The 25,543-nt window shown below is 58.4% G+C and overlaps 1 protein-coding gene and 1 long non-coding RNA gene across 20 annotated transcripts in view; one reads left to right on the top strand and one right to left on the bottom strand.

Annotated features, from left to right (window-relative positions):
• HDAC7 (histone deacetylase 7) overlaps positions 1–25,543 on the bottom strand; it is a 35,083-nt gene that overhangs the window by 4,817 nt on the left and 4,723 nt on the right. For 3 of the 19 annotated variants that reach the window (XM_032492679.1, XM_032492682.1, XM_032492683.1), the window contains exons 2-21: positions 14,428–14,478; positions 10,978–11,165; positions 10,752–10,842; positions 10,338–10,449; positions 9,619–9,734; positions 9,246–9,386; positions 8,817–8,908; positions 8,531–8,626; positions 8,212–8,392; positions 7,798–7,994; positions 7,380–7,553; positions 5,999–6,218; positions 4,794–4,927; positions 4,508–4,628; positions 4,249–4,298; positions 2,866–2,973; positions 1,942–1,997; positions 1,714–1,801; positions 751–870; positions 435–532 (exon numbers count right to left, since the gene is read on the bottom strand). In XM_032492679.1, the coding sequence (XP_032348570.1) occupies positions 435–532; positions 751–870; positions 1,714–1,801; positions 1,942–1,997; positions 2,866–2,973; positions 4,249–4,298; positions 4,508–4,628; positions 4,794–4,927; positions 5,999–6,218; positions 7,380–7,553; positions 7,798–7,994; positions 8,212–8,392; positions 8,531–8,626; positions 8,817–8,908; positions 9,246–9,386; positions 9,619–9,734; positions 10,338–10,449; positions 10,752–10,842; positions 10,978–11,165; positions 14,428–14,478 (2,434 nt within the window). Of the gene's footprint in view, positions 1–434; positions 533–750; positions 871–1,713; positions 1,802–1,941; positions 1,998–2,865; positions 2,974–4,248; positions 4,299–4,507; positions 4,629–4,793; positions 4,928–5,998; positions 6,219–7,379; positions 7,554–7,797; positions 7,995–8,211; positions 8,393–8,530; positions 8,627–8,816; positions 8,909–9,245; positions 9,387–9,618; positions 9,735–10,337; positions 10,450–10,751; positions 10,843–10,977; positions 11,166–14,427; positions 14,479–21,753; positions 21,810–24,110; positions 24,192–24,283; positions 24,302–24,432; positions 24,686–24,819; positions 24,866–24,960; positions 25,005–25,543 lie in introns of those variants that run through there. The other 16 variants (XM_032492684.1, XM_032492687.1, XM_032492688.1 and 13 more) reach the window with 13 other exon arrangements.
• On the top strand, positions 23,392–25,084 carry LOC116667575. The gene is made up of 3 exons (XR_004324451.1): positions 23,392–23,473; positions 24,461–24,513; positions 24,806–25,084. It is a non-coding gene; the product is annotated as an uncharacterized LOC116667575 (long non-coding RNA).

Genomic DNA, 25,543 nt, shown 5'->3' on the forward strand with positions numbered 1-25,543 from the left:
GACTCCATCTGTCTGCTTTCCCTCTTTCTCTACAATTTAAGTTTCTCATCTCGTGCACAAAGCCCACCTCCTCCAGGCAGCCTTCTTTGACTGAATGTAGTAGCTCTGTTCACTCCACCCTGCCTGTCTCCTCGTGCTCAGTTCACATTGGCTCCTGGTAACATGTGAATTATAAAGCACCCTTTGACCTTTTCATTCTCTTTCCTGTCTTCCCACAGGGACTGGTGGCCCCAAGAGGCCAGTGTAATGGTACCTTTCCCTTTGTTTGTCTCAGTCCATAGGCCCACTCTGAGGTTGGTTTATAATGCCTAGTAACTGGATGAGGACAAGCTGATAAGCCTCCTGGTCACCTCCAACCTGGTGCTATTGGGAAAAGGGGTAGGAGAGGGTGGTCTTCTTGGGTTGGGCCTCCTCTGGGCCCCCGGAGCACTTACCTGAAGGCAGCCAGGTACTCAGGATCCCCCATTGGGGGGTCGAGACCTCCAGCCCAGGCCACGTTGACATTGAAGCCCTCACCGCTGCCAGCTCCCACCTGGAAAACAGGAGGCACGAGAGACGTGAGGAGAGCAGAGTCCCAGGAGAGGAACCCCAGGGTATCACTGCTGCTCCACCAGCTCGTCCAGCCTGTTCACTTCCAGGTGGAGAAACTGAGGATCAGAGAGGCTAAACAGTCTGCCCAGGATCACACAGCTAGTTGTGACAGAGGCAGAGTAAGGGCCACAAGGGAGAGTCGGTGGAAGGTGTGGTTACCTCATCCACAGCCCCACTGCCCGGGAAGAAGTTGCCGTCATCATGGCGATGAAGGGAGATGTAGAGCACACTGGGGTCCTGGTAGAAGGTCTGCTGGGTGCCGTTGCCGTGGTGAACGTCCTGTGCAGGGAGATGGGCAGTGGATTAGGGCAGGTCTGAAAGCAGACAGATGGAGACTGGGACAGGTTGGAAAGGTTTCGAGATCAGTGACCATCCTCAGAGTCAGGAGTCCAAAATGGTGGTGAGGACATGTTGGGAACCCATGCCACTGCGTCTTGTCCGAGGTCACAAGAGTGATGCAGGTGATCAGAAACCATGCTCCATTACAGAGGGGCAGGACCAGGAGAGCCATGGTAGCTCACAGGACCGTGCATGGGTGCAAGTGTGGAAAGTTCCTCCACCCTCCTCCATTCTGTGCAGATGTCTGGGCAGAGTGGTTAGTTAGACGCAGGTCTTCTAGAGGTAACAGGCCTCGGTTCAAATCGTGGTCTCTGGCTTCCGAGGTGTGCGGCTGTGTGCAGGTTACCTAACATCTCTGTGCTCACTCCCCTATCTGTAAACCGGTCATAGACAGGATGAAACAAATGATGCATGAAACCGGCAGTGTCTAGATGTGATTAGTGGTATGCCGATGTTATCTGCTTTTATTCTTACTGTCCCTACCTGTAGGGGAAACGCAGAGATGATCAGATCTGCAGAAAGAAGCCAAGAGGCCAAAAGACAGCATTCAAATGGCTCCTTGTGGGAGCTGGTTATGGCTGAGGCCTTCCCACACAGTCTCCTCCAGGCCCCACAGTGGCCCCGTGAAGTGGGCATTTCCCTCGCCTGCATTTTACACAGGGGGACACTGAGGCTCAGGGAGGCTATGTAGAACTAGGACGTGGAGCCACGTCTTCTGACGCCCGGCTCAGCGCTCTTTCCACAGGGCTCTCCGACCCACAGGGGCCAGGAGCCGGGACCTACCCAGTCCACGATGAGGATCTTCCCGGCCTTGCCGTGTTGTTGCAGCTGCCGGCAGGCAATGGCCACTGAGTTGAAGAAGCAGAAGCCCCTGGGAGGAGACGAGAGTGGTGGTGCCAGCCCATTCCCACTCCAGCCTCCTCTCTCCACCTGCCCCTGGCCCGGCCTGATAGGAAGGCCCTGGGGGCCTGCCCCCCACCTCAGCCCACCCCAGCCTCCCTGGGGCCTTACATGGCTGTGGAATGGTCTGCATGGTGTCCTGGGGGCCGAACCACCGCAAAACCGTTCTGGAAACAGAAGGAATGCTTGTCAACCAAACGGCCAGCCCCCAACCCACATCTCCATGAAAGGACCACATGGCAAACAGCTGCCTGCATGACTGACCGGGGACTGAAAGTGCCCTGCCCTCCCCTGTCCTCGGCCCCAGACCGTGAACACATAGCCTCCCACCCCAGTGGGTCCTGGCTGTTAACACTTTGTAATAACCACAGCTTTTTTCTTGGGCAAAATCTCTGTGCCTGGCACTGTGCTCAGCCCTGGATTTCATCCTCACAACGGCTCTGAGGTAAACGTTACCTAATCCTCATAACACCTCGGTAAGATAAACATTATTATTATCTCTAGTTTGCAGACAGAAGAAACCTGGTGCTGAGGCAGGTTAAACAACACATGTGAAGTTGCCTGGTTGTGGTAGAGCCAGGACTCGGCTATGAGCTCCTGAACAGCAGGGGGTGTGGACCTCAGCACAGGCCCCCGTGAGGTGCCCGGCCCAGAGCAAATGAGCACGGGGGCTAACCCAGTCTGTAAAACCCCAGCACCGCAGAGAACTAATCTGCCAACACACGGGGCTCCCGAGAGGCTCTGCAACTCGCCCGCGGTCACACAGTGGGTCTGTGTCAACCGATCCTGGATGCTCATGACCCTGTGTCTCTTAGAGACCACAGGGCCAGGGTCACAGTAGCTTGAGTCTCCATCGAGGAACATGAGCCTAGGGTTCAGATCTCATCGTGGTCCCCTGAGCTCTCAATTTCCCTTCTAAAACCCTACAGTGATGTCCAAGAGGGGTGTGACATCTGGGGTGTTGGGTCCTTCCCGCTGCCCCATCCTGCGCCTCCCTCCTCCGTGGCTGGCCCACCCTCCACTTGAACCTCCCACCTTTAGCTCGCGGGAGGCCACTTTGAAGGCGAGGTCAGTGACACTGCCGGCAGCCCAGCGGGCCGCGTTGGAGGAGTGCAGCTCGTTCCAGATGGTGTCAGTGTCCACCTGCGGGGGCCAGAGTCAGGGCCCGCATCATCCAAGGCTTCCCACAAGAGCCAGGGCCCGTGGGGCAGTGCCCACCCCATGGCCAGGACCCCAGGGCAGGGAGCTGGGCAGACAGCGCTGCCTCCCCAGGGCCCCACCGCCCAAAGGCAAGGCCTCCTGTGTCCCCCAATCCCAGCATGGCTTCTCCTTCCCAGCTTTAGACCATATCACCAGCCCGCATCTGGCCAGCACTCTGCCGGCAACATGGCGCCTGCCTCCCCAGTCAGAGAAGGGGGCATGGCGTTACCTGGGCGGGACTTGGGGTTTGGGCCTGGAGAGGGTTTTAAGCCCCAGCTGACTCTGCTCAGGCCCTCGGGACGGTCGGAGCTCGAGGGGCCGTCTGCACCACTGTCTTCCACTCGGGGCCCCTAGCCCAGGCTGGGAGGCCCCCCAAACCCAGTCCCTGGGCCTCAAGGCTAGGGAGGGGCCGGGGGGCGTGATGGGGAGATGGGGAGGGCGAGGCGGACCGAGAGAGGCGAGGAAGGCAGAGAGAGTCGCAAGAGGCTGGAGAAAGAGAGAGAGACAGAGACAGAGAGGGAGAGGAGGGAGGAGAAAACAGAAGTAACAACAGTTGGAAAAATCAGAAAGTGGCAAGAAATGGGAAGTTGTGAACAGGGCGCTGACTGGCTCCCAAACAGCCCCCCAGCTACAGCTCCCACGTCCCTCCAGAACTGGGCTTCCATCCCCTGCCTCCACGCACCCGGCCGGGGAAACCATCGCAGGGACCATTCTAGGAGAGGAGAGCACTGCCAGAGGGGCCGAAGTCTGCAGGCAGGTAAGAGGAAGTGGGGAAAGCTGGGGCATGGGAGGTATGTGCTTGGGTCGCAAAGGACGCTGAAGGCACCCCCACCCCCCAGGCCAGACACCCCGGACTCTGCCTGGAGGCCCACTCCAGGGAGGCAAATTGGCCAGGAGGCCGGTGCAGAGTGGCCCATCCTGACTACCGGGGTCTCGTGAAGGGAGACAACCCCAAACCCCAGGCTGGGCCCCGCTCTTTGAGCCTCTTTGACATTTACTCGAGGCCTTCTAAGTGCAAGGCACGGGCTCCACGCTCAGGAGGACAGCCCCACCACCAGGAGCTTCCAGCTGGCAGAGGGACAGTGGGGGAAAGCCCCCGGCCCGCTGGGTCAGGCAGAACCACAGGAACAAGCAGGCAGGGGCTGGGCCTGGGAGAACGGAAGGGAGGAGACTGAGAGCCCGTGGCCTTGCGCACGCACGAGAGCCCGGCACACTTACCCCAACCCCGCCACAGGGCAGCATCACGAACATCCTCTGAGCCAGGAGCCCTGCGGGGAGAGGCCCAGGGCAGGGGCTGAGAGGAGGGCAGACAGGGCTCGCGGTGGGGCGTGCAGGTGGGCAGCAGAGGGACAAGGGGTGGCCTGGGACGTCCAGGATGCTGGAGGGGCAGGCTGGGCAGAGCGAGTCCAGAGCACAGGGGAGACGTGGGCTGGGTGAGCCAGGGGAGTCGGGGGCCCCAGCACCGTCAGGCCCCTACCTGCCAGCTTCCCATTGTCCAGTTTGAGGCGGCTGAGCGGGTTGGTGCCATAGAGTAGCACGTGCCGCTCGGAGTGCACCGACTGCAGCTCCTCCAGGGAGGCCTTCCGGCCCCGGAGAGACTGAGGAGGGACCCACAGAGCTCCTGAGTCCCTGCTCAGCCCGTCCCCTGCGGTTCCCACCACCCTGCCGGCCCCTCATTTCACCCCAGCTCCAGGGCCTCCCAGCCCCTTGCCTTCCAGGACCCGCACCTCTTCCTATCCCGCAGCCCCCACCTGCCTCCTCACCTCACACTGGCTGCGGAGCCCCCGCTCCAGCAGCCGGGACCAGATGCTCTGGATCCGGCCCGCGTGCTCTGGGTGCCTGCTGTTGTCCCCACAGGAGCACTGGTGCTTCAGCATGACCGAGTCATAGACCAGCCCTGGGGGGAGCCGGGGTCAGGGCCAGGACCCCAGGGAGTCCCCGCCGCCACCCACACCCCCACCCCGGTGAGGGCAGATGGCACCCACTTGGAGCCAGGCCAGGCACACGCCACACACACCCACACAGTCCCTCCTGCGCCATCCTGGTAGCTGGGAAGCCCATGGTGACACTGGGCCGTGTGACAAGACAGATGCAGTTCTGGGGAAGTGACCATTCCAGCCTGACTAGCCAGATGCTCAGAGGGCCCTGCACACCGCCAGTGCGAAGTCACTTTCCGCACATCTCAGGACATCAGTGATCGTCAGAATGCTCACACCACTTGACCCAGGGACGCCACTCCTGGAGAGCGACCCTCAGTGACAAGCCCAGGGATGAGGGAAGACTTATGTTCAAGGAAATTCAAGTGAGGAAAAATGAGTAGCCACCTAACTGCCCAACCAATAAAAAACACTTAAACAAAAATAAAATACTGTGATGACATACTATAAAATACTATTTTTAAAGATTATTTCACAGTGTTCATAACGTATAAACTGAATAAAGCGGGGTATAAAACGTAGCCACAATGAACAGTATATATGATATGCATTATACATGTGGCCAAAGACTGGCCTGAAATATGGCCACGTTTATGGGGGGGAGCGGTTGCCCCTGGGTGGTGAGATACTGGTTGGTGATTTTTATTCTACTCTTATGCTTTTTCTGTTTTTCAAAGTCTCTAAAATGCTTTTGAGTTCTTTTCACGGGCAAAGCAACAATAATAAATATAATTTTTGAATGCCCTGAACTAGTTGTCAGGAGGCCCGAATTCTTAGCCTGGCCAGGTTGCCAGCTTGCTTGTGACCACGAGCCTGTCCCCGTCACTTTCCTGAGCCTGGGTCTCCTCAGTTGTCAAATAAGAACAGCCACCTGATCCATCTGCTCCATGGGATGCTGGGTGGATCTCCCAAGACTAAGAACGTGGCCTCAAAAAATGTCTTGAGTGAACCATGACACAGACGTGGACTCATGCCCCAAACCCCTGTGTGCCCCTAGCCCCTTCCTCCTGCCCCTCTAATCCGGGCCTCACCTGTGGTGAAGGGCAGAGTCCTGGTGGGGGTCTCTGAGCTGGGCAGGACACGGGCCTGGCTGGCGGGCTCCGGGGTAGGCAGTGAGGCGGGCGCGGCTGGGGATGACTGAGCCCTGGACAGGGGCCGGTGACCGCCCTGGGCCAGGGGAAGCAGCATAGAGTCCCCAGTGCCTCCCCGGGGGAGCCGCCCGGCCAGTCGCTGCTGCTCCCAGAGGAACACCTGAGGGACACAGGGGGCCTCAGTCTCCCGGGTCTCAGGGTCCTGCTCCATCTGCCTTTGCCTATGGCCTTGGAAACCTCCAGGCAGGCTTCTTTTTTGGATAATCCTCTGACTCTGCCTCCCACTGGGCTCTGGCCTTTGACTCTCTCAGCTCCCTGCCCCCATTAACCCCCATAAAGATCAGCACCCTATTCCACCAGAGCTCCCTGGGCCCTCAGGACTCCAAAGCCAAAATGGGTGAGAGGCCTTGGGCCCAGCCCTGTCCAGGATCTCCTTGTCTCCAAGGACTGCCAACAACCCAAGGACTCGGGGCCCTGCGTGACCACACACGTGTGTGTACTGTTACCTCGTGTTACGGGCTGAGCGGCGTCCCCCTCCCACCTCATATTTATGAAGGAACTCCTAACCCCCAGTACCTCAGAATGTGACCTGATTTGGAAAAAGGGTCTTTATAGAGGTAATCAAGTTACAATGAAGTCATTAGGGTGAGCTCCAATAGGACTCCTGTCCTTATGCAAGGGGAAGCTGGACACAGACATGGACAGAAGGGAGCCCATATGAAGACACAGGAGAAAACAGCCATCTACAGACCAAGGAGAGAGGCCCGAACACCTTCCCTCACAGCCCTCAGAAGGAACCCGCCCTGTCAACACCTGTATTTCAGATCTCTAGCGTCTGGAATTGTGGGAAAATAAACTTCTGTTGTTTAAGTCACTTGGTTTGTAGTGCTTGTTACAACAGCCCCAGCAAACAAATATCCTGGCTCGACTCGCATGGTGAGAACCCTCTGGATGGAGTGCCCCGGGCCCCGCTGTACCCCACTTCCTGCCCTAGCACCTTCCTGGAAACGGTACTGCAGGTCGCAGGAGAGAAGTCCTAGGGCAGGAATGTGTAGGGCTCTGTGAAAGGCCAGTCTCGCTGCTGGACAAGGGACATGGCTTTACCCGGAGACTGGAAGGCTGCTGGGTGGTGCACGCATGTGTATGTGTACGTGGTTGCACATATGTGTCTGTCTGCCTGTACATCAGTGTGGATTTGGCAGAGCCACTGTGGCTCCCAGAGCTGCTGCCTGCACGGATATCCTATGTCCCTCCCTTCCATCATCACTAGGCCCCAGTCTCCTGACTACACCTTCCAAGGGGCACCTGGGCACTACCATACCTGCTGGTGCTGCTGGAGAGAAACAGGGCCTCTGGCCTCATGCTGCCCATGGCTGGACTCCCTGTGGTCCAGGCCGTCATCCCCCACTGGCCCCACTGCCCCACTGTCCGTCTCGAGGTCCTCAGCTGAGGGTATCTGCCGCAGTCGGGGCTTCTCACTCGGCTTGGCTGGCCTCTGGGGAGGGGAGATGCCTGCTGAGGAACGTGCTGGGGCGCAGAGTGCAGGGCAGGACGTGGTGGGCTGGGCGAGGCAGCCCCTCATCTTGCTGGGACTCCAGTGGCCACACAGCTCTGGGCCACCAGGAGCGACATGCCCCCTCTGGCCCTCAGGTCTCTGCCCTCCTAAGTGTCCCTTCTTTCAGCCCCCAGGGGCCCACTTAAGCAACCCCTCACCACTTCCCCTACCCAGTTCCCCTCACCTTGATCAGCTGGACGTGAGGTTTGAGCCGCTCCAGGCGGGGCTGCAGGGGGCCCAGCGGTGGAGGGGCGGTGGCGCTTGGGGGCAGGGGCTCTGAGCGGGTCCGGCTCAGAGGCCGGTGGAGGCCTGACCCAGAGAGCCGCTCGGTGGTCAGTAAGGACTGGGCAAAGTGGAAGGGCAGGGGCCCAAGCCCGGGCACTGGAAAGAACGGGGTAGGGGGCATAAGGAGGGAACCAACTGCAGGGAGGAAGGGAAAGAAGCAAGGGCAGAGGGTTGGGGGGAAGGGACTCCGCAGGGAGATGCACAGGAGGATGGGGGGCTGCCAAGGGGGCAGGAGGATGGGACCCTTCCCATGCTTGGCCCTTAGAAGGGTGCAGGGATCCAGGCCCTCTCCTGGAGAAGCCGTGGGACTCACCAGTCAGTAGAGGGGTGTGAGAGACTGAGGGATCCAGGAGGAGAATGGGCTGCAGGCGAGAGGGCAGGGGGCCCCCAGCGTCCGACTCCAAGGCATGGGGCAAGAAGAGGGGAGCATGGGGGCTCCCCAGGACCGGCCCCCGAGGGCCCATAGTAGGATGGGTCCTGCGGTCACCATCAGTCTGGGGGAGAGAGAAGGCGCAGTCACAGGGGAGAAGATTCCCACAGGGAGAACAGTGAAGGCCATCGGGTGAGGAGCAGGAGAAGGGAGTGAGCGATCTCGGGAGCGTGGAATGGGGGAGGGCGCCTCAGCCACTCACCCTGGCAGGGGCGGGCAGCCCCAGCGTGATTGTGGGCAGCAAGGCGAACGGGGCCAGAGAGGTCTCCTGCAGCCGCAGCCGCTGGCCCAAGAGCGCCTGCCATGGGGAGCAGGGCAGGGGTCACTGGTCCCAGACCTCTACCCCGGGGTACGCCTTCCCCGACACCCCGGAGGCTCAGGTCGGGGCTGCCCAGACGCTGCGGCCCCAGCCTGGTCGGGCCGCTTGCTGACAGGACGGCTGAGCCTCAGAACTGCCCCCAAGGGAGCCCAGCCGGGCAAGGCCTTACCTCAGAGCCCAGGACCGGGTTGGGGCCGTGCTCGCTGTCATTGGGGGAGCTGCACCCTGAGGCTGGCGTGCTGCTACTACTGGGGGAGGAGTCTGAGGGTCGGGGAGGGGAAGAAATCGTCAGGGGCGTGGCCAGGGGCGTGGTCAGGAGGGTGGGCCAGGAACAAACCCCTTCCCCAGTGGGCGAGCTCTGCTTCTTGCTTTCTTCCCAAAAGGGCAGGAAGAAGGCAGGTCCCCGCGGGTCTCCAGGGGGACACGTTATTTTTAAGGTGGCCCTTCCAGGCGGACTTCAGCGTAGCCAACAAAGCAAGGGCTGGCGTTCAACTCCCCTCTGGCGAGTGTGGAGGACACACCCTCCAACAACCACCCACCGCAGCCCCGAGGAGGGCACCCCTGCCTGGGCGGGGCCTGACCCCTGCCAGCAGCCTACCCTGCTGGGCCTCACCCCCTAGGGTCTCTGCCGGCCGACGGCGGAGGCTGGGCGGGGCGCTCTCCTTCCGGAGCAGCGGGTTCTTCCTCCGCTCCAGGGACTTCTTGGGCTTGTAGCGCAGCTTCAGGTTGGGCTCAGAGACTGCGAGGGCAGCGGCGTTACTTAGCCCCAAGCCTACCCTCCCCGTCTCTGCCCCTCCTTACCCCTTCCCAGTCATCTCTGAGTCAGGCAAGAGAAGACAGTGCCAGAGAGACCTCCGTGTGCAGAACCCCCCACCCCCCGCCCAGCCAGGTCCCCTCCCCGCCACACTCCTGACCAGCGTCCAAGGTCCACCCCCTTGCTCCCCTGGAAGGTCCCGGCCTGTGCTACACACCTGTCTTGCGCAGAGGGAAGTGTTCTGGGGGGTCACTGGGAAGGCTGGGAACAGGAGGCAGAAAGCTGCTGAGCACAGAACGGGCAGCTCCTTCCGTCTCCAAGGGCTCGAGAGTTCTGTGGAGTGAGCGCCAAGGCTGCCTCAGAGGAGCAGGGATGCCTAGAGGCCTGGCAGCCACCTCATTCCACCATTTGGGACCTGCTAGGGCAGGCAGCGGCCAGCAGGGCTGGGCAATGCGTGGCCGGCAGGAACAAGGGCCACCTCCAGGGGGCAGCACTGGGCCACCCATCCTACCAGCGGTCCCCTGGTAATGCCGACCTCCAATCTAGGCATAGGAGCCAGAGTCGCAGGGCTTGGGTGAGGGCCAAACTCAATGGGAGGAACCTGCTCTAGGAATCCGGATAATTTTGTGCTCAAGGGAAGACATAAAGAGAGAAGAAAGCCAGTATGGTGTGCGTGTGTGTGGCGGTGGTGGTGGTGGTGGAGGGGTACCTTGCAGAGAGGCAGGGCCTCAGGTTGGGTAGGGAGAGGTAATTACAGGACACAAGAGGGCCGGTGTCAGTAGGAGAGGGGTTCAGGAGAGGCATGATTAGGGGTGAGGATCAGGTGACAGGCAGCCCAAGGAGGAAGGGGCAAGTATGTGTGTGCTCACAGGCTGACATACGGGGAGGCATGGCCAGGCAGGGACACAGGGAGCAGGTGGGAGAGGGAGGGAGTACCTGTAAGGAATGCTGGGGCTATTGGGGTGGACTGTTCTCTCTAAGGCTGCCTGCTGTTTCTTCAGAATCACCTCTGCCAGCTTCTGCTTGACCACACTGCTGGCTACGGCACCTGCAGGGGCAGAAGTCATGAGTGGGCTGGAGGTGAGTGGACAGGTGGCCTCCCTGGAACATTCTCTGCCCATTGCCCCATCCACACCCCCAGGATGAGGTGCCCCAGGGACTCCTGAGGTAAGAGCCAAGCCTGAGGCCCCACCCCTTCTGTGAAGTCTCCAGACTCTCCCCTCACCCCCACCCATATTCACAGGCAGAGCCAGGCAAGCAAAGGGAGACCAGGGCTGGAGTGGCTCCAGACCCCCCCACGCCCACACAGCGGGGGCATTGACACTGAGCTGGGGCAGCCTCCGTCCTTACTTCGCTTGCTCTTGTCCTTATTGAGGAGCTGCCGCAGCTCTTGCTCCTGCTGCCCCACCTGCAGCTCAGGCATCGGCGTGTCCATTGAGAGCTGTGGGGGCAGGGCGCCCGGGAAGGGGCAAAGATTGAGGACAGAGACAAGGTCTGGGGAGGCGGAAGGGAGGGAGGGGGGCTGGGTCTGAGCTCGAGGACAGGCCGCAGCGGGTATGGGGCACTGTGTCTTTACCCTCATGGGCTCCACTGAGTGCTGGGGCTGCAGGCCTGCCAGGAAGAGGTGGTGGTGCAGGCGCTGGGGGTGCTGCAGGGCCAGCAGCGTGGGCTCCGGCGGGGGCTCCACCGGGGGCCGCTGGCCCACCCGCAGGTCCATGGGCTGGGGCTGGGGGCCTGGTGTGTCTGCACGGGGTCCGGGGCAGCCTGAGGACACAGAGAGAGGGCGGGGTCAGCCGGAAAGGTTGTCTGTAGGTGCACGGTTACCTAATCAGCCTCCTTCAGATTCACTTGACGTTGGCAAAACACCCTCCAGGGGCCTTTGCCTCACCGCATCCTCACCACGGTCCTGCAAGGTAGGTATTTTCAATTCCATTTCACCCACGAGAAAGGAGGTCACATAAACTACACAGTCCACCGCTGGTGGCATTTCAGTGGAGCCTTCTGACTCCAAGCACAGTGCTTTTCCACCAAATAGGTTGCCTCTCCAGGCCAGTGTTGGGGGCTGTGAGGATTTCGAGATCAGCTGAGGGCCCTTTGGTGGTACCTTCTGGGCCCTGCCCTCTTCTTCCCTTCTTCTGCCCTGGAAAGAGGATTTGGCCCAGCTGCCCCCTGATGAGCTGTGCCCAGATACACAGCGATGGGACAGACAATCCCCTTTGTTCAGCCTCCAACCCCAAAGGGCATCATAGGCCCTACAATCGCCACCCTCCCTACTCCATCCCAGGCCACACGGTAAAGAAGTGCCTCAAACCTGCAGCCAGCCCTAGTCCGCACCGTGGGCCTGCACGGCCCCCATGCCCTAGGGGCCTGCTCCTGGGCACCCTCACACCAGCTCTGGGCCTGGCACGCTGAGGACGGCAGGCTCAGCTGCCTCTTCTCCAGTGTCCCCTGCACCCACGCCAGGAGCACCCTGCCAAGCCTGTGGATGCAGGGGCTATTTATAACTAGCTGCCAGACCAGGTTCTCTGCCAGCACTGCCAGCTGGGCCAGGCCGGGCTCAGCAGCCAGAGACATCCCGAGGTGCTCAGAGGTGGAGCTGCTGCAGGAAACGGGGAGCCGGTGGGGCTGGGAGCAAGTGCCCTCGGACAGAGCACACAAGCAGGGAAAGCTTTCTGGAGAGGCTCCCTTCAGCTGGTCCAACACTGCGCGTCCCCCATCGGGGCAGCTACAGGCTGTCCCCTGGGCCTGAGTGGAGGGGGGACTGGAAGGCACTGTGGCAAAGCACCCTCCAGGATGTCAGGAACCAGCCTCCAGACCCAACTCAACCATTATCTCAACAGCCATAGCAGACGTGCACACGCGCTGCAAATCCCTTTCACCTCATCACTCCTGTAGGCCCTGGGAGGTAGTTATAACAGTTCCCAAACGAGGAAACTGAGGCTCCAATGAAGGGACCGGGCTAAGGCCATCCAGCTTGGGTGGAGGGAGCTCAGGTTCCGATCCTGCTGAGGCCAGCGCTCCGGCTCCATTTTCCCATTGACTTTCAGGAAGTCGCCTCCCCGTCCTGGGGAGTTTCTCACTGGGCAAAGGAAGAGGGGCTTGCAGTGGGTTGTCACTAAAGCAGTATCTGCTCTAACGTTCTGACCATGAGATGGAGGCAAGAGAGGAGTAGAGCAGGGAGGTACCCACACAACTCTCTGGATGTCAAGAGACCAGAGGAGGTGCTGGGCACCCAGATGCGCCAACAGCAGGCAATGCGCTGCTTTGATGCCCCCACCCCTTGTTCATGTGTCCACCTAGGGACCCCAAATTCTCGTTCTGGTTGAGTCTGGGCCTCTGATGTCACTGCCCTCCAGCCCCAGGACGGGTCTCATCACTACCACATCAGGTATCCTGGCTTCCTGGGTGACACATCCCCCCAGCCACCGATGATGTGAGAGGGCCCCCAGGGCCCCCAGGGCAAGCTACCTGGACTTGCAGCTTCAGCCACACAAACTGCGGGCGGCCCCATCCCTCTCTCCCAGCACTGCCATGGCCTCCAAACAGAAGGCTGCTGGGAACGTGGGGGGGGGCTCTGCCTGCCACCCTGGGAAGCCCTCTCGGGGTGATTTAACATTTGGGGGTCTGCACAATCTGATGCTAACCTAGTTTCTCTCAGCTTTGTCTTCTGCATCTGAACCCGGACCTTCCACCTCACCCATCACCATCAGCTCCTGTCCCATCATAGCCCACATACTTTCTCTTCACAACATTCCCCTCCTGGTGCCATCCTCACCCCTCGATTCTACTTTTTCAGATCCAGCCCTTACTTCCAGGCCCAGCTGGAGTCTTGCCTCTTGCCAGACCCAGCGCAGCGCCCTGCATCCCCCCCTCCTCTGGGTCTCCATCATGCTGGTGAGTCTGGGCCCTGTCAGCACCGCTGAGGTAGGTACCACGACTGAGTTAAGCTCCAAGGGCAGGGCCTTGGCTTTACCTATTGCTCGCTATCCAGCACATGAGAGGCAATAAACACTGAACCGATGCATAAATCTCTATATCCTCTGTGCCCCGGAACACAGATGGGGTTCATTAATGTTTCTTTTCCTTTTTCCAATTTCTGTCTTTAAGTTTTAGAAAATTATACACCCAGGAGGACTCAGTGACAGTAGGTGGTGAACTTGATGTTTCTTGAATGGATGAAGAAACTCCTTCATCGGTTACCTCCTCCTTCAGCACTGGTCACATATTGCCTTCTGTTATTATTTCCCTTTTTACTTGTGTACCCTGTATCCCCACCTGTCTGTAAGCTTTTGACAGCTAGGACTGAAGCAGAGAGGATACAGGCCTTCCTTTCTCCCTGCCATAGCTAACTGTTACGCATCAGGTGTACTTTGCACCCCATAGGCCCTCAGTGCATCTGATTGAAGTTAAGGAGAGGGCAGCCCTCATCCAGTCCAGCCCCAGCCCTGACCCCACAAGCACATCCTAAACTGAGGAAGTCCACTCCCTCCTCGCCCAGCACAGCCCAACAGCAGAGGAGATAAGGAAGGATGAGAGAACCACAGAGGGGTCTGCCCCCTCCCACCTGAGCAGCACGAGGGATCTCGCCATCCTGCAAGGGCTGCCGTGCCCACCCCACAGGGCCGGTGTGAGGACCGCAGGACTTATACATAAGAACATGTCACCTTGCCCAGAGCCTGATGTAGGGCCGGGGTCTGAGTGTAAATATCAGCTTCCTACTTGCCTTCCTGTTTCCCTGTGCTGAGCAAGGACAAGAAGAGCATCCTGCCTGTCCTTTTCCTGCTGTGCTTCCCAGCTCTGGGGCCAGCCTGGATCTAGAGTTGCCTCTCTCACCACTCGCTCCCCTCCTCACCCCTTCCCCATAAAACCTCAACTTCACCCCCTTCCCCCGAACCTCAGCCTCTCAACTCTCTGGATGATCAGCCAGCTATCCTGCTGAACCACCCTCTTCAGCTCCTCGTCCTCCTTCTGTCCCATCTAGCCTCATCTTCCACTCCCCCCCTCTTTCCCTCAGACCTGCTCTTACCTGTGCCAGGGGGGCTGAGACAGTGGGCACCCGGGCTCACCTGGGTCCCATCTGTAGAGAGAAGAGAGATGGAGTGAAGGGGCTGCCAGGAGGAGGGAAGGAGAGAGGACCACCCGAGGAGGCCCCACTCCAGCCCGAGCGCTCCAAATCTGGCACCTCTGCTGCAGGCTAACCAAAAAGACAAGACCCCACCCCATTCCTTTCCTCAGACTACGATGCTGGTTGAGAGCAATCCCCAGCTCCGTCTTTCTCATCAGATCTATCAAGCGGCTCAGATATCTCGCTCTGTTGGAGCTCAGTGCACAGCAAGAAACTAAGGAGGCCCAGGTTTACCCAACAGTGCCCTCAGCCCTCCCTGATGTGTTCAGATACAATCTTCCCTGGGTGGCCAAGCCAGGCTCCCACAGCCCGAAGGGAAAGAAGAGGGCTGGAGGTGAGGTGGGAGAGCATGGCTGGCGAGACTGTGCTAAGGATGCCAGGAGGGAGATGGTGGGGGAGCAGGCCTGGAAGGGGAGTGGGCACCTGCTCAGAGGCTTCCACAGTTGGGGGAGGGACTGGGTCATGGCTTGGAGATCAAGTCAGATCTGGTGGGAGCTTCGAAGTGGCAGGTCTAGAACACATAGGTCAAGGACCCCACTGTAGGAACCCCTTTTCTCCTACTGCCCCATTCAGGTCCTGCAGCTTCTGTGCCCCCAAAGAGAACCATGCAGCCTTTTTTATGGATAACCCGAAAAAGAAGTCTTTCCTTCTGGAAATGGCCATGGTTCCCAGGATCCTAGGCTCAGCCAGGGCCCCCTTCATCACTTCAGAAACCATGGAACCCCACAGTAGGGCCTGCGCCGGTCAGCAGGAGAGAGGCCCAGAGGCTGGCAGGTGGAAAGACAGAGGTGAGTCCTGAAGCTACCTTCCTTCCTGCTATCGCAGCTCAGGGCCAAGGGAACAGGAGCCAGGAGACTGGGGGGCCTCCTGGAGGGACATGTGGTGGACACACAGAGGCCCTCTTCAGGCCAGACGTGGGGCAGAAGGGGTCTTTTCTGACGGACAACTGGCAGGTACTGCTCTGTTGGGTCTATGCCTAAGGGACAGCCCCAGTTCCTCTTCCAGAAGCTGGAAAGGGAGAACTGCCTGCAGGCAGGCGCTTCCGTGGGAGGGGGCAACTCTCGGCACAGAGAGACTCCCACCAACTGCCCTCACACCCTAGTGCCCGCGCTTTGGATGACAACATTTGGTAGGGAAATGCTGATCTACCTATTAAAATGCTGCCCATCTGCTGAAGTCCAGCCCAGGCCCATCTCCTCATGAAGCACACCCTGACCTCCCACAGCACCCATTCTGTGTCCACCCCCTCGACAGTCCATCACGGTCTCTGTGGGGTCACTGGTCAGCCAGGAGCATCTGCACCTAACACCTTGCTGGGCACACAGCAAGCTCTGTGAGGAACTGGGGAATCGAACACAGTGATGCTCTCCTGGGCCCTGAGAACACGGCATGAATATTTCTCAAGGTTCGTAAGCCCCAAGAACAGTAGTGTGGGAGGCAGCCTCCCCTCCCCAGGATGTGGTAGCCCCCAACCCGGGCTCTCTTAGGCCCTCCTCTTTCTTCTGCAGCATCTATTCCTCCAGAAGAGGTTTCTGAACTCAGCTTCTAGGTGCGCTCCCAGAGACCATGTCCAGCCTAGAGTCCCAAGCTTCTAGTCCCGGCCTGCTGGGACTGCTCCCTACCTCCCTTGGACCCCGCCTGCGGGCTGGTCAGCAGCATTCAGGCATGGGAGCAGAACTAGGTTCTCTGCACCCTGCTCCCCTGGTAACCACCAGTTCTGGACACCATGCACCCTCCAGGGGGGCTAAAACCTAATGGCCCTGAACTCTGTAGTGCTTATTACAGGGCCCCAAAGGGATGTTCTGTGATGATGATCTATGATATAAACTCTGTTCAGAAAAGCTGTGTGTGTGTGTGTGTGTGTGTATTGCTGACAGGGGCAGCTTCCAAAAGCCATGCCTGGGAAAATGTTCTGCTTCTCCTCCACCCACCTGGGCTCGTGCTGAGAGCCTTTGGGTTCATAAGAACCTAGAGCAACAGAGATAAGACCTGGGGAACAGCTCTCCTGTGTCCCAGAGAGAGGAAGCTACCTAAAGGCACCCAGTCAGTGGCTGAACTGAAGCCAGAAATTGACCATCCGGCATCCCAGACATTGGCATGAATTTGGTGACCTTTCTTCCCATAAGCCCCTCTCCGAGTGCTGTTACCACTCATTTGGGGTCAGACTGAAATAAAATCAGGAGTGAATGGATCCTGGGGACAGAGAACACGGCATAGGGCTGGACCATTTTCCACACAGCTTGCGGCCGGGGTAGAGAGCTCTCCTTTCTGGAATCCTGGCTACCCCCTATTTCTATCTTCTTTGGAAGCAACTGCAGTCAGGCTGAAGAGGCAGTTTACCTGGTGCTGATGTCCCATGGCCTACCAGGTTACCTTCCCCAGCCAGACACCTGATCTTGCCCAGAAAGCCTGCCCCCAGCGGATTCACCCCAGCCCGCAGCAACCTCCAGGGCAGACACAATCGCCACTTTTCTGTCCCCTAAGGACCTGTACAAGCTGCCTGCCTCCATCACCCACTCCGCCCTTGTTGCCCCAGGCCCTCACCTGCCCAGCAGATGTGACTGGAAACCCGAGCCTGGCCTGACCACCTGCTCTCCGGGCGCTGTGGGCCCTGCGTCAGAGGGTAGGGATTTCCTAGGAGCACCGCCACCAAGCCCCCTCCCAACGCCTCCAACATCTTTGTGGAGGCTGTGTCCCCCTCCCTGGTCTCCTGAGTAGCTGGTAAAAGAGAAGCAGGCAGACGAAAGCAGGCCGGGGTGCGGCCAAGCCCCGGGTCCAGGGCTGACTCCCTCCACGCCCCCGTCCACTCGGGTCTGCTTCCCTTGATGCATGTGGGACAAAGCTGGATTCTGAGTAGGGGCAGGCAGAGAAGACGAAAGCTGGGGGTGAAAGGGCTTCAGGAAGGTCCAAGAACAAACAAGCACAAGAGAGAACAGTGTGGTTGCGTGGCCTCTCTGACACAGAGTGAGGACTGAGCAGTGGAAAGTGCTTCTCAAAGACGTTCGGGTCACAGCACCCGAATTCACTCACTAGGAGCTGATGGGGCTTTAGAGAGACTGTGTGGGCCAACACTGTCACTTCGCAGGGAGGGAAACAGAGAGGGCAAGGGGCTAGGTCACGGTCACCCAGCAGGTCGCTACGGCCAGGCCAGGCCAGGCCAGACCAGTGCAGGGGAACCCCAAGGGCTCAGTCCCGAAAGCAGATACTCCATGCCTCCGTGTGAGGTTACTGGTCCAGGGCTTGAAGAGATGGAAACCTGGTTATCACTTTAGGGAGTTTAAGGTACAGCCTACAGTGTTTTTTTAAAGCTGAAAAGTCTATTACTTGCAGACACTAAAAAAATTCAAAGAGCCCCCAAAAGTATAAAACCAGAAGTTTCTCACTCTTCCAACTCCCTAGAACTTCCCTAGACTCAGTCCCTTTCAACAGTTTCTCGTGTCCCTCTTCCAGAAATTCTCTTGCTATTTGTTAATTCTATTGCTCATTATGTTGGCACCAAGCTGTTTATTACTCAGATTTATCCGGAACCCAGTGGGCTGCAAGCTGGCTGGAAATCCCCGCCATGAGACATGATAGGAGTGAGGGTCCATGGCATAGAGGACATTGGCTTTGAGGTCAGATGGACCTGGATTCAAACTGTGACTCCCTCAGTGAGTGGCAGGGAGAGCCAGGGACACGCTGCAGCCTGATCAAGAATTGGCTGTGCCACCTGTAATAAGAGGATAAGAAGATCGACTTGGAAGAGGTCATCTGAGATTAGCAGCACTGTGTGTGAGGCACCTATCACCCATTATAGAGATCAGTCAACTGAGGCCCAGCAATATTAAATAACTTGTCTGAAGTCACATAACATGGAAGTGGCTGAGCTGGGACTTGAGCCAGGCAATTGGGCTCCAGAATCCATGCTTTCAAACAGTACTCCTCACTGCACCTCCCTAGCAATTCCACTCCCCACAGGCCAGTGGGTGGAGAGCAAAAGCAGGACCTGGCTGGGCAGAGGGGAAGACTGAAAAAATCACATAGTCCCCCAGAGGCCTGTGCTAGTGGTAAACTCCAACCCTCATGCGAGTTAGAAGGCAGAAGTTGCCTCTTCCGTCTCTGGGCCCCCAGGGCAGACAATCCCCCAAATCACTTGTAGATAGGGACTGTTGGCTTTGCAGTTTCCAAGCAACGATTTTGAAGTATATGTGGGAACAGGGGCTGGAGACTAACAGGATGAGGTCTTAGAGGAGCATCGGCTTCATCATCCAGGCTCTCAGGGGCCCTGCTATATCCTTTCTTCAGAAGCTCCCGAGTCCCTCTGAGGCTCGCTCATTAGTGTCCCAAAGCAAGCGCCACTGGATGGGCAGAGGGGCCAGCTGCCCGCAGGGGCAGGGGCTCAGCTCCCAGGTGAGTGGCCCGGGATGCGGGCCGGCCCTGACAAAGGCCTCCGGTCAGTCCAAGGCAGGGGGCTGATGCTCTGCCCGCTCAGCAGCTGTGCACCGAGCAGGAGGCTGGATGTGAGGGCTGCAAGGCCGGCCCTCCCGCCTCCCGCCTCCCGCCTCCCGCCTCCCGCCTCCGCAGCAAGCATGCCCCTTTCCCCGCGCCTGGGGCCCTGGGGCAGCTATTTTTAGCTCTTGACACCTGGGTATTTTGCAGCCGCAGGATGTCCGGTTTGGAGTCTCTTTCTGGGAATCCCACACGCGGCTGTTGTAAACAGCCCCACGCAGCGGTGGCCCAAGCTGGGAGCCGGCACCCCCCTTTCGACTGTTTGAGATGAATCAAACAGGAAGCAGACGTAACCATGGCAGTGGCAACTTGAGGTCCCTGGGGGTGGGAAAGCATCGTCCCTGGCTCCTTGCCCCTGGCCCCAGGTCCATCTACTCCATGGCGTCTCCTCCCAGCCTCTCCTCCCAGATGGAGACCCACTGGACCCTGAAGCAGGGGCAGCTGGGCCATTCTGAGTTGTGAGCGGCTGTCGGTTCCTGGGACTGGTGCTTTCTGGAGAGCCTCACTGCAAAGGAAAACAAGTCTGGCCAGCTCCCAGGGCCTCTCAGACCACCCCTCAGCCTTCCCTGGCTGCCCTGTGTGAAGGCAGGAAGGCGAGGGCACATACATTTGTTCAGGGTGGCTGGCTGGCCCACTTAAAGCATCCCTGAGGAGGCAGACCCAGCCCCGGGTCCAGGCTGCTCTAGGGTTTCTCAGGTCCTGAGAGGTATCACAAACCTAAGTTCTCCCTTACCCTCACTCCCCTGCTCCAGGAGCACCAATCCCTGAGATAGGAAGTTCACCATGATGTCCAACCACCGTCTTTCCTACCATAGGCAAAACAGCCTGAGCAGTCAAGATGGGGGCCCCATCGGTAATGTGGTGAGAAGAGCTGCGTTTCTATCAGTTTCTGCCTTTGTCTCTCCCCCTCCCCCACCCCCTGGTGCCCCACTTAGACCAGCTGCTCCCTCTTAGCCGCCAGCCCCAGCCCGTCTTTCTCAAGGGCCAGCACTTGCCCCAACAGGAAGCACGGTCACCGCCCTGGGGCTGTCTCTCAGAGCCACTCCTTTCTCCCCTCTGAGCTCTCACGTTCATTCCCTCGCCCTCCTTGTCGCTCCCTCAGCTTCTGGGCCTGCCTTGGCCAGACTCTGCCTCCCTGTGCGCTCCACTCCCCTGCCCACTGGTCCTGCCTCTCCCAGACGTGCCGCCCACTCAGCCCCCTCCAGAGACTGCCAGGGAAAAGCTTAAGTCATAATATCAGTGACGGTAATGTTCCTATGATAATCATTAATCAGTAATATTAGTAATGACCAACCACCATGTACTGAATGCTTACTGGGTACTGCGCTATCTCATTTGGTCCCCACAACAACCCTATATGGTCCATACTGTTACTATCCTCACTTTACAAAGGGGGAAACTGAGGCTCAGAGAGGTAAATACACTTGCAGAGGTCACACAGATGGTAAGTGGGGCTTCTGGGACTCCGGAACCTAAGCTCATAATCACTACGCTGATGTGTTCTAGTCCCACCCACCTCTCCTCAGGGGGTGAGGCGAGGTCCCCGAGGGGCCACAGGACACAGTGTGGTCCCAGCATCTGAAGGCCTGGGCGTGACTCCCAGGACCGGCATGTTCCCAGTGTGCCGGTACTCCATCCAGAAAACATCAACAACAAAAATAAAAACAGGATAATCTCTGCCTGTGTCCCTCACTTGCTTCTTGTGTCCAGAAGGCACTCCCCGACCCCATCTTCACTTCCTTCTTCATCTTACATTTTCCCTGCTTTTTAAATGTACATGCTACCATTTTATCATTTCCTGTAAGCGGCTCCCAGCAGCGTATAACTAAACAAGCAACCCCCCGCCCAGGGCTGCGCCATGTGAAAGCACTCTGGAAGCTGTCAGGCCTTGTCTAAAATGCAGGTTGCATAACCAAAGCAAGACATCCACCGTGTGGCTACTTGGGAGTGAATCCCCCGGGGAAGGGGGGGGGGGGCTCTCGGGCAAGCGTGCGCACTCTCTCTCTCTCTCTCTCTCTCTCCTGCCCAGGTCTCACACACTCGGGCAGGCTGTGGGCAGGAATGGAGGCACCACAGGTGCAGGATGGAGCACCCGCCTTCCAGCAGGCTCCCAGAGACGAAGAACACAACCATGGGCCATGGGCACCCTTGGACCTGGGGCAGGGGAAGGCAGAGGCCACAGCGGAGACCCCAGCCTGGGGCATCACGGGTATGAGTCCGTGAATAGCAACAAGCTATGAATGCTGGCACTCACGGGGAATGCCGCATTAATATTCATGACAGTGAACAGCGCATCCCCATCCCAGTTGTACCCTGGTATCCCTCTCACTTTGCCTGTTATTTTTGCAAGATGGCAGAGCCCTGTCGGGTAGATACTCCAGGTGACATGAGCCCCTTTTGCGGCCAGGGCTGCCCTTGAGACTTGCTAGGCTGGGGTTTTTCCAGACCACGGATCCAGCCAGGGTGCATACACAGCTTTCAGGGAACTCAAAAGCCAGATGCATGGTCCTGGGTACTGATTTGGACAAACCAGCTGTGAAGGACAGTTTCTAGCCAACTGAGAATTCGATGAGATGAAAATTTACTGTAGTGGAGGGTGGGAGATCAATGAAAAAATGCCATGCACGGTGTGGTCTCATTTTGGTAGAATAGTATGACATACGAAGGCATTATCAGGAAATGGGGAGGTACACACTGAGGTACTGAGGCAGTGAGCTCCGCTTGCTGGGACTGGGATACCTCTTATTCTTTCATATTTTGCTCGTCTTCTTATCAACGATGCACGCAAACTGCCTCTGCAATAATAGAACAGAATCTATATGTATGTGCACATATACAATATAAAGATGGCCCAGCCAATGGGCAGCAGCCAGGATGTGACCTCTGGTTCCCGTGAGAACTAGGACCCAGGGCCTTCACTGATTCCCTGTATTATATTCTTGGACCCCATATCCTCTGGGGTTCTGCGTTATCTACATCCCTGCATCCTTGGCCTCTTCCGAATCACGCAGAGGGCCCAGCTCGGGGCTGGGCACAAAGTCAGGACTGACTTAATGAATGCCTGTAGGCTGAATAATGATCATTTCCTGAAAGAAATGCCTCCTGCCTCTTCCAGGGCCGCTGTGCTGGGAATACTCACTGCTGACATCATTGACCTTCTCACCTCTCCTCTGCCTCATGCTCCTCTTAAAAGCTGCCAGGGAGGGGCTAAAATAAAGGTCACCCCAGCAGATGCTGGCAAGGTACTTCACAACAGGGCCATCAGGGGCGGTCCCATCCCAGACACCCCCCCCCCCCCCCCCGTGCCAGCTGGCTGTGAGGCCCTCAGGTCCCCGCATCTTGCCTCACTGGGAGAGGGCGGGGGTGGGAGAGTGAAAGAGAGAAGGGGTCCACCCTGTGACTTCTGGCTACAGACTCCTGCTGTTCCAGGCCCTTATGGGTGGAGGAATCTGGAACAGTGAATTTGGCCTGGTTTTCCCTGTGAACTGGGGCTGAGCCCAGTTTCTGTTCTTCATGTCTTTGACATTCCCTATCCCTGACCTTCAAAAATATGAACAATAACATTAACAATAGTGATAATATTCTGTGTGCACCAGCTTCATACGAGGCATGGTGCTAACCTTACTTACTTTAATCTCTATAGTGACTCCAGGAGCTCGAAACTATTATTCTTTTCATATTGCAGAGACAGGGAAACTGAGTCACAGAGAGCCCTGTGCCCAAGGTTGTACTTGGTTGTTTGCCAGGGAAATAGGGAGGCTGTCAAGGTCATCCTATTCCTCCCTCTGTGTCCTCACTGAAGGCCCTTCTGCCCAGCTTTGCAGCAGGCACAGCAGAGTCAAAGGTGATCATTCACCTCTGCAGGGCGCACTAGAACCCACCAGGTGTTCACACATGCATGAGAAAACCCCCACTTGAACGACTAGGAAACAGGGTCTCAGGGCCCTTGGCAGACTTGCATGAGGTTCCCCCAGCCATTCGACTGGGATTCAAACCCAGGTCTTCTGGTCTCAGAATGGTGCGTTTCTTCCCCTCTATGGCACAATCCCCTTGGCCCAGCTCTCAGGACGGCTCTGCAGGCCTGGAAGGGAGATGCACCCCCTCCAGAACCACAGCGATGAAGCCTGCGCCCAGCTCCTCACCCGGTGGGGGTGGGGGTGCTGTGCCAGCACCTCATCAGCGGCTCTGCCGTGACTCACTCCTGGGACCCAGGGGAAACACAGCCCTGAGCTGCGGGCAAACACGGCCTGCCGCCTGCCCCGCCTCCAGCTCCCCGCCTCCACATTTGCTAACCGAAACCGGGCTGCTGCTATTTTTAACCCTCCAGCTCCCCCTTGCCTGGGGCTCCCCCCTTCACCCCACCCCCACCCCCTGCCCCAACCGGGTGCCACCCGCCTGTCATTCTGAGAGCCGTTCCACAACCTGAGCACCCAGGAGGGCGCAGCGGATGCCCGTGCAGGTTTGTGGGGCAAGCAAAACAAGACGGTTACAGCCCCGGTTGCCGAATTCCCCCACCCCGACTCTTTCCGAACCTGTGGCTCCCAGCCTGCCCTGCTGCTCCCTGTCATCCTAGGGGCGGGGGAGGGAAGAATGGGACTTCAAGTGCTGGGGGTGACTGCAGGAGACAGGCTGGTCTCCTTGGGATGGGAGGGAGCTGAGCCGGACTCCAGAAGGGGAATGGGATCCCCGCCCTTCCCTCCAGGGCACCAGGCTCCCGGAAGGCCCAGGGTCTCTGACCACCAGGGTTTCCAATCCCTGCCGGAGGTGGCGACATGGGAAAAAAAGGAAGTGGCTGGTGACAGGGTGGGGATGGTGAGTGTAGCCCAGTGCCCTCCTCATGAGTAGTCCCCTCCCCATCCTGGGCAGAAGGCCCAGGAGACACAGGAGTCCAGGGATACACAGGAGTCCAGGGGGCGAGTGCACAGAGCAGCCTAAAGAAGGCCAGGGGCGGGGGGTGGAATGACAGCCAGGCAAGGGGTGGAGGAGTGAGGGGCTCGGCCTCTTCTCTTACATGAGGGATCCTGATACTTAGCTCTCTGACGAAAGGGCCCTACCTTCCTGCAGCCCACAGCTCTGGGTCCCGAGGGAAGACCTACCAGAAGTTGGAGGTGAGAGGGTCTGAAGGCTGCTTGCTGATGTTAAAGTTAACCTCCGGAGAAGGGGGTGAAGGGGTGACACTGCAGGGGGATGGGGGGGCACCACCTTCTAGCTATTGTTTGCTGCCCCAGCCCCACCCCCCAGGCTCCCCTTCACGGGCCCAGAGGCTCACCCAGCTTGAGGAGCAGATTCCAAGGGCCCAGGAGAGGCTCTGGAGCGCCCAGCCAAAGGTCTCCTGCTCTCCCTCTCCCTTGCCTGGCTCCCTGCTCAGCCACCCTCTGCCCTCACTTTGCCCTGTCCTCTCTGGTCCCTGCCCCAGACCTTCTTTCTGGTGTGTCCTCTCTTCCAGGGCCCAGGTCCTCTCTAAGCCTTGATCCCCTCTCTCAGTGAGTCCTGAGCCAGGTAAAGAAATCCCAGTGGCCACAGAGGCAGCCAGGCTAGACCAAGAGGGGAGGGACTTGGCATGAGAGTTCCAGGGTGGGGAGATGGCGAGGAAGGGAATGAGGTGGGAGGAAGGTGAGGCGGGAGGGTCAGGAATGGGGTGGCACTTGAGAGAGGTTGCCGCCTTCCCAACACTCACGTCCAGGGCGCTGGACTCAGCCCCATGAAGGCAAAGAGGCTGCTCCTCCAAGCAGTGAAGCAGCCTGGAGTTCAGCCTTGCGCAGCTCCCCCACCTCCTCTCCCCTTCTGCCAGCTTCTGGGGACTACCTGAGGAGCCGAGACCCTGCTGCCTTCCATGCGGGCAAAAGGCTGGCAGCCGGGCTCCAATCCTGGGCCAGCACTCAGCCCAGGTCCCCCACCTGGATCCAGGCAGATGCCAAGCATGGCTCAGAAGCTCTGAGGGCTTACTTCTCGTCTGGCGAGGCGGGAGCAGGCATCGATGTCACTTCTCGGGCAGGCCTCCCCTGGCTGCCTGATCTAAGGAAGTCCCACCTTGTTATTCTCTATTGCTGCACCCGGTTCATTTCCTTCTTAGGGCACATCACAATGTGTAACTAGATATATATACTCATTTCTTTACTTGCTTACTTGTTACTGTCTGTCTCCTTCACTAGAGTGGAAGTTCCCTGTAGCCAGACGCTCTGCCTATGTGTTCACGGGCCTGGCCCAGAGCAAGGCTCAGTAAGCATCCAGTCAGTGGATAAATAGCTGAGTGCCTGGTTCAGTAAAGGGGGCCTTCTGCTTCCCAACATCACCTTTAGGGTTGACCAACAAGAGTTCCAGGATGTCCCCAGGGAGGAAGAAGCAGGATGTAAAGGAAGAGCCAGGTCAGGAACCCCAGGGAAAAGGTCAAGGCCCAGTAAGCGTCCACACCAGCCCCACCTGGTCCACAACATCACACTGAGCGTGGACACGTACACACAAGCACACACAGGGGAATGCATGGGTAAGTCTCGGACTGGTCTTGAAAGGCTTGAATTTTGTCCTGGTT

This window comes from Camelus ferus, chromosome 12 (genome assembly GCF_009834535.1).
Source record: "Camelus ferus isolate YT-003-E chromosome 12, BCGSAC_Cfer_1.0, whole genome shotgun sequence".
In the NCBI taxonomy this organism is placed as follows: domain Eukaryota; kingdom Metazoa; phylum Chordata; class Mammalia; order Artiodactyla; family Camelidae; genus Camelus; species Camelus ferus.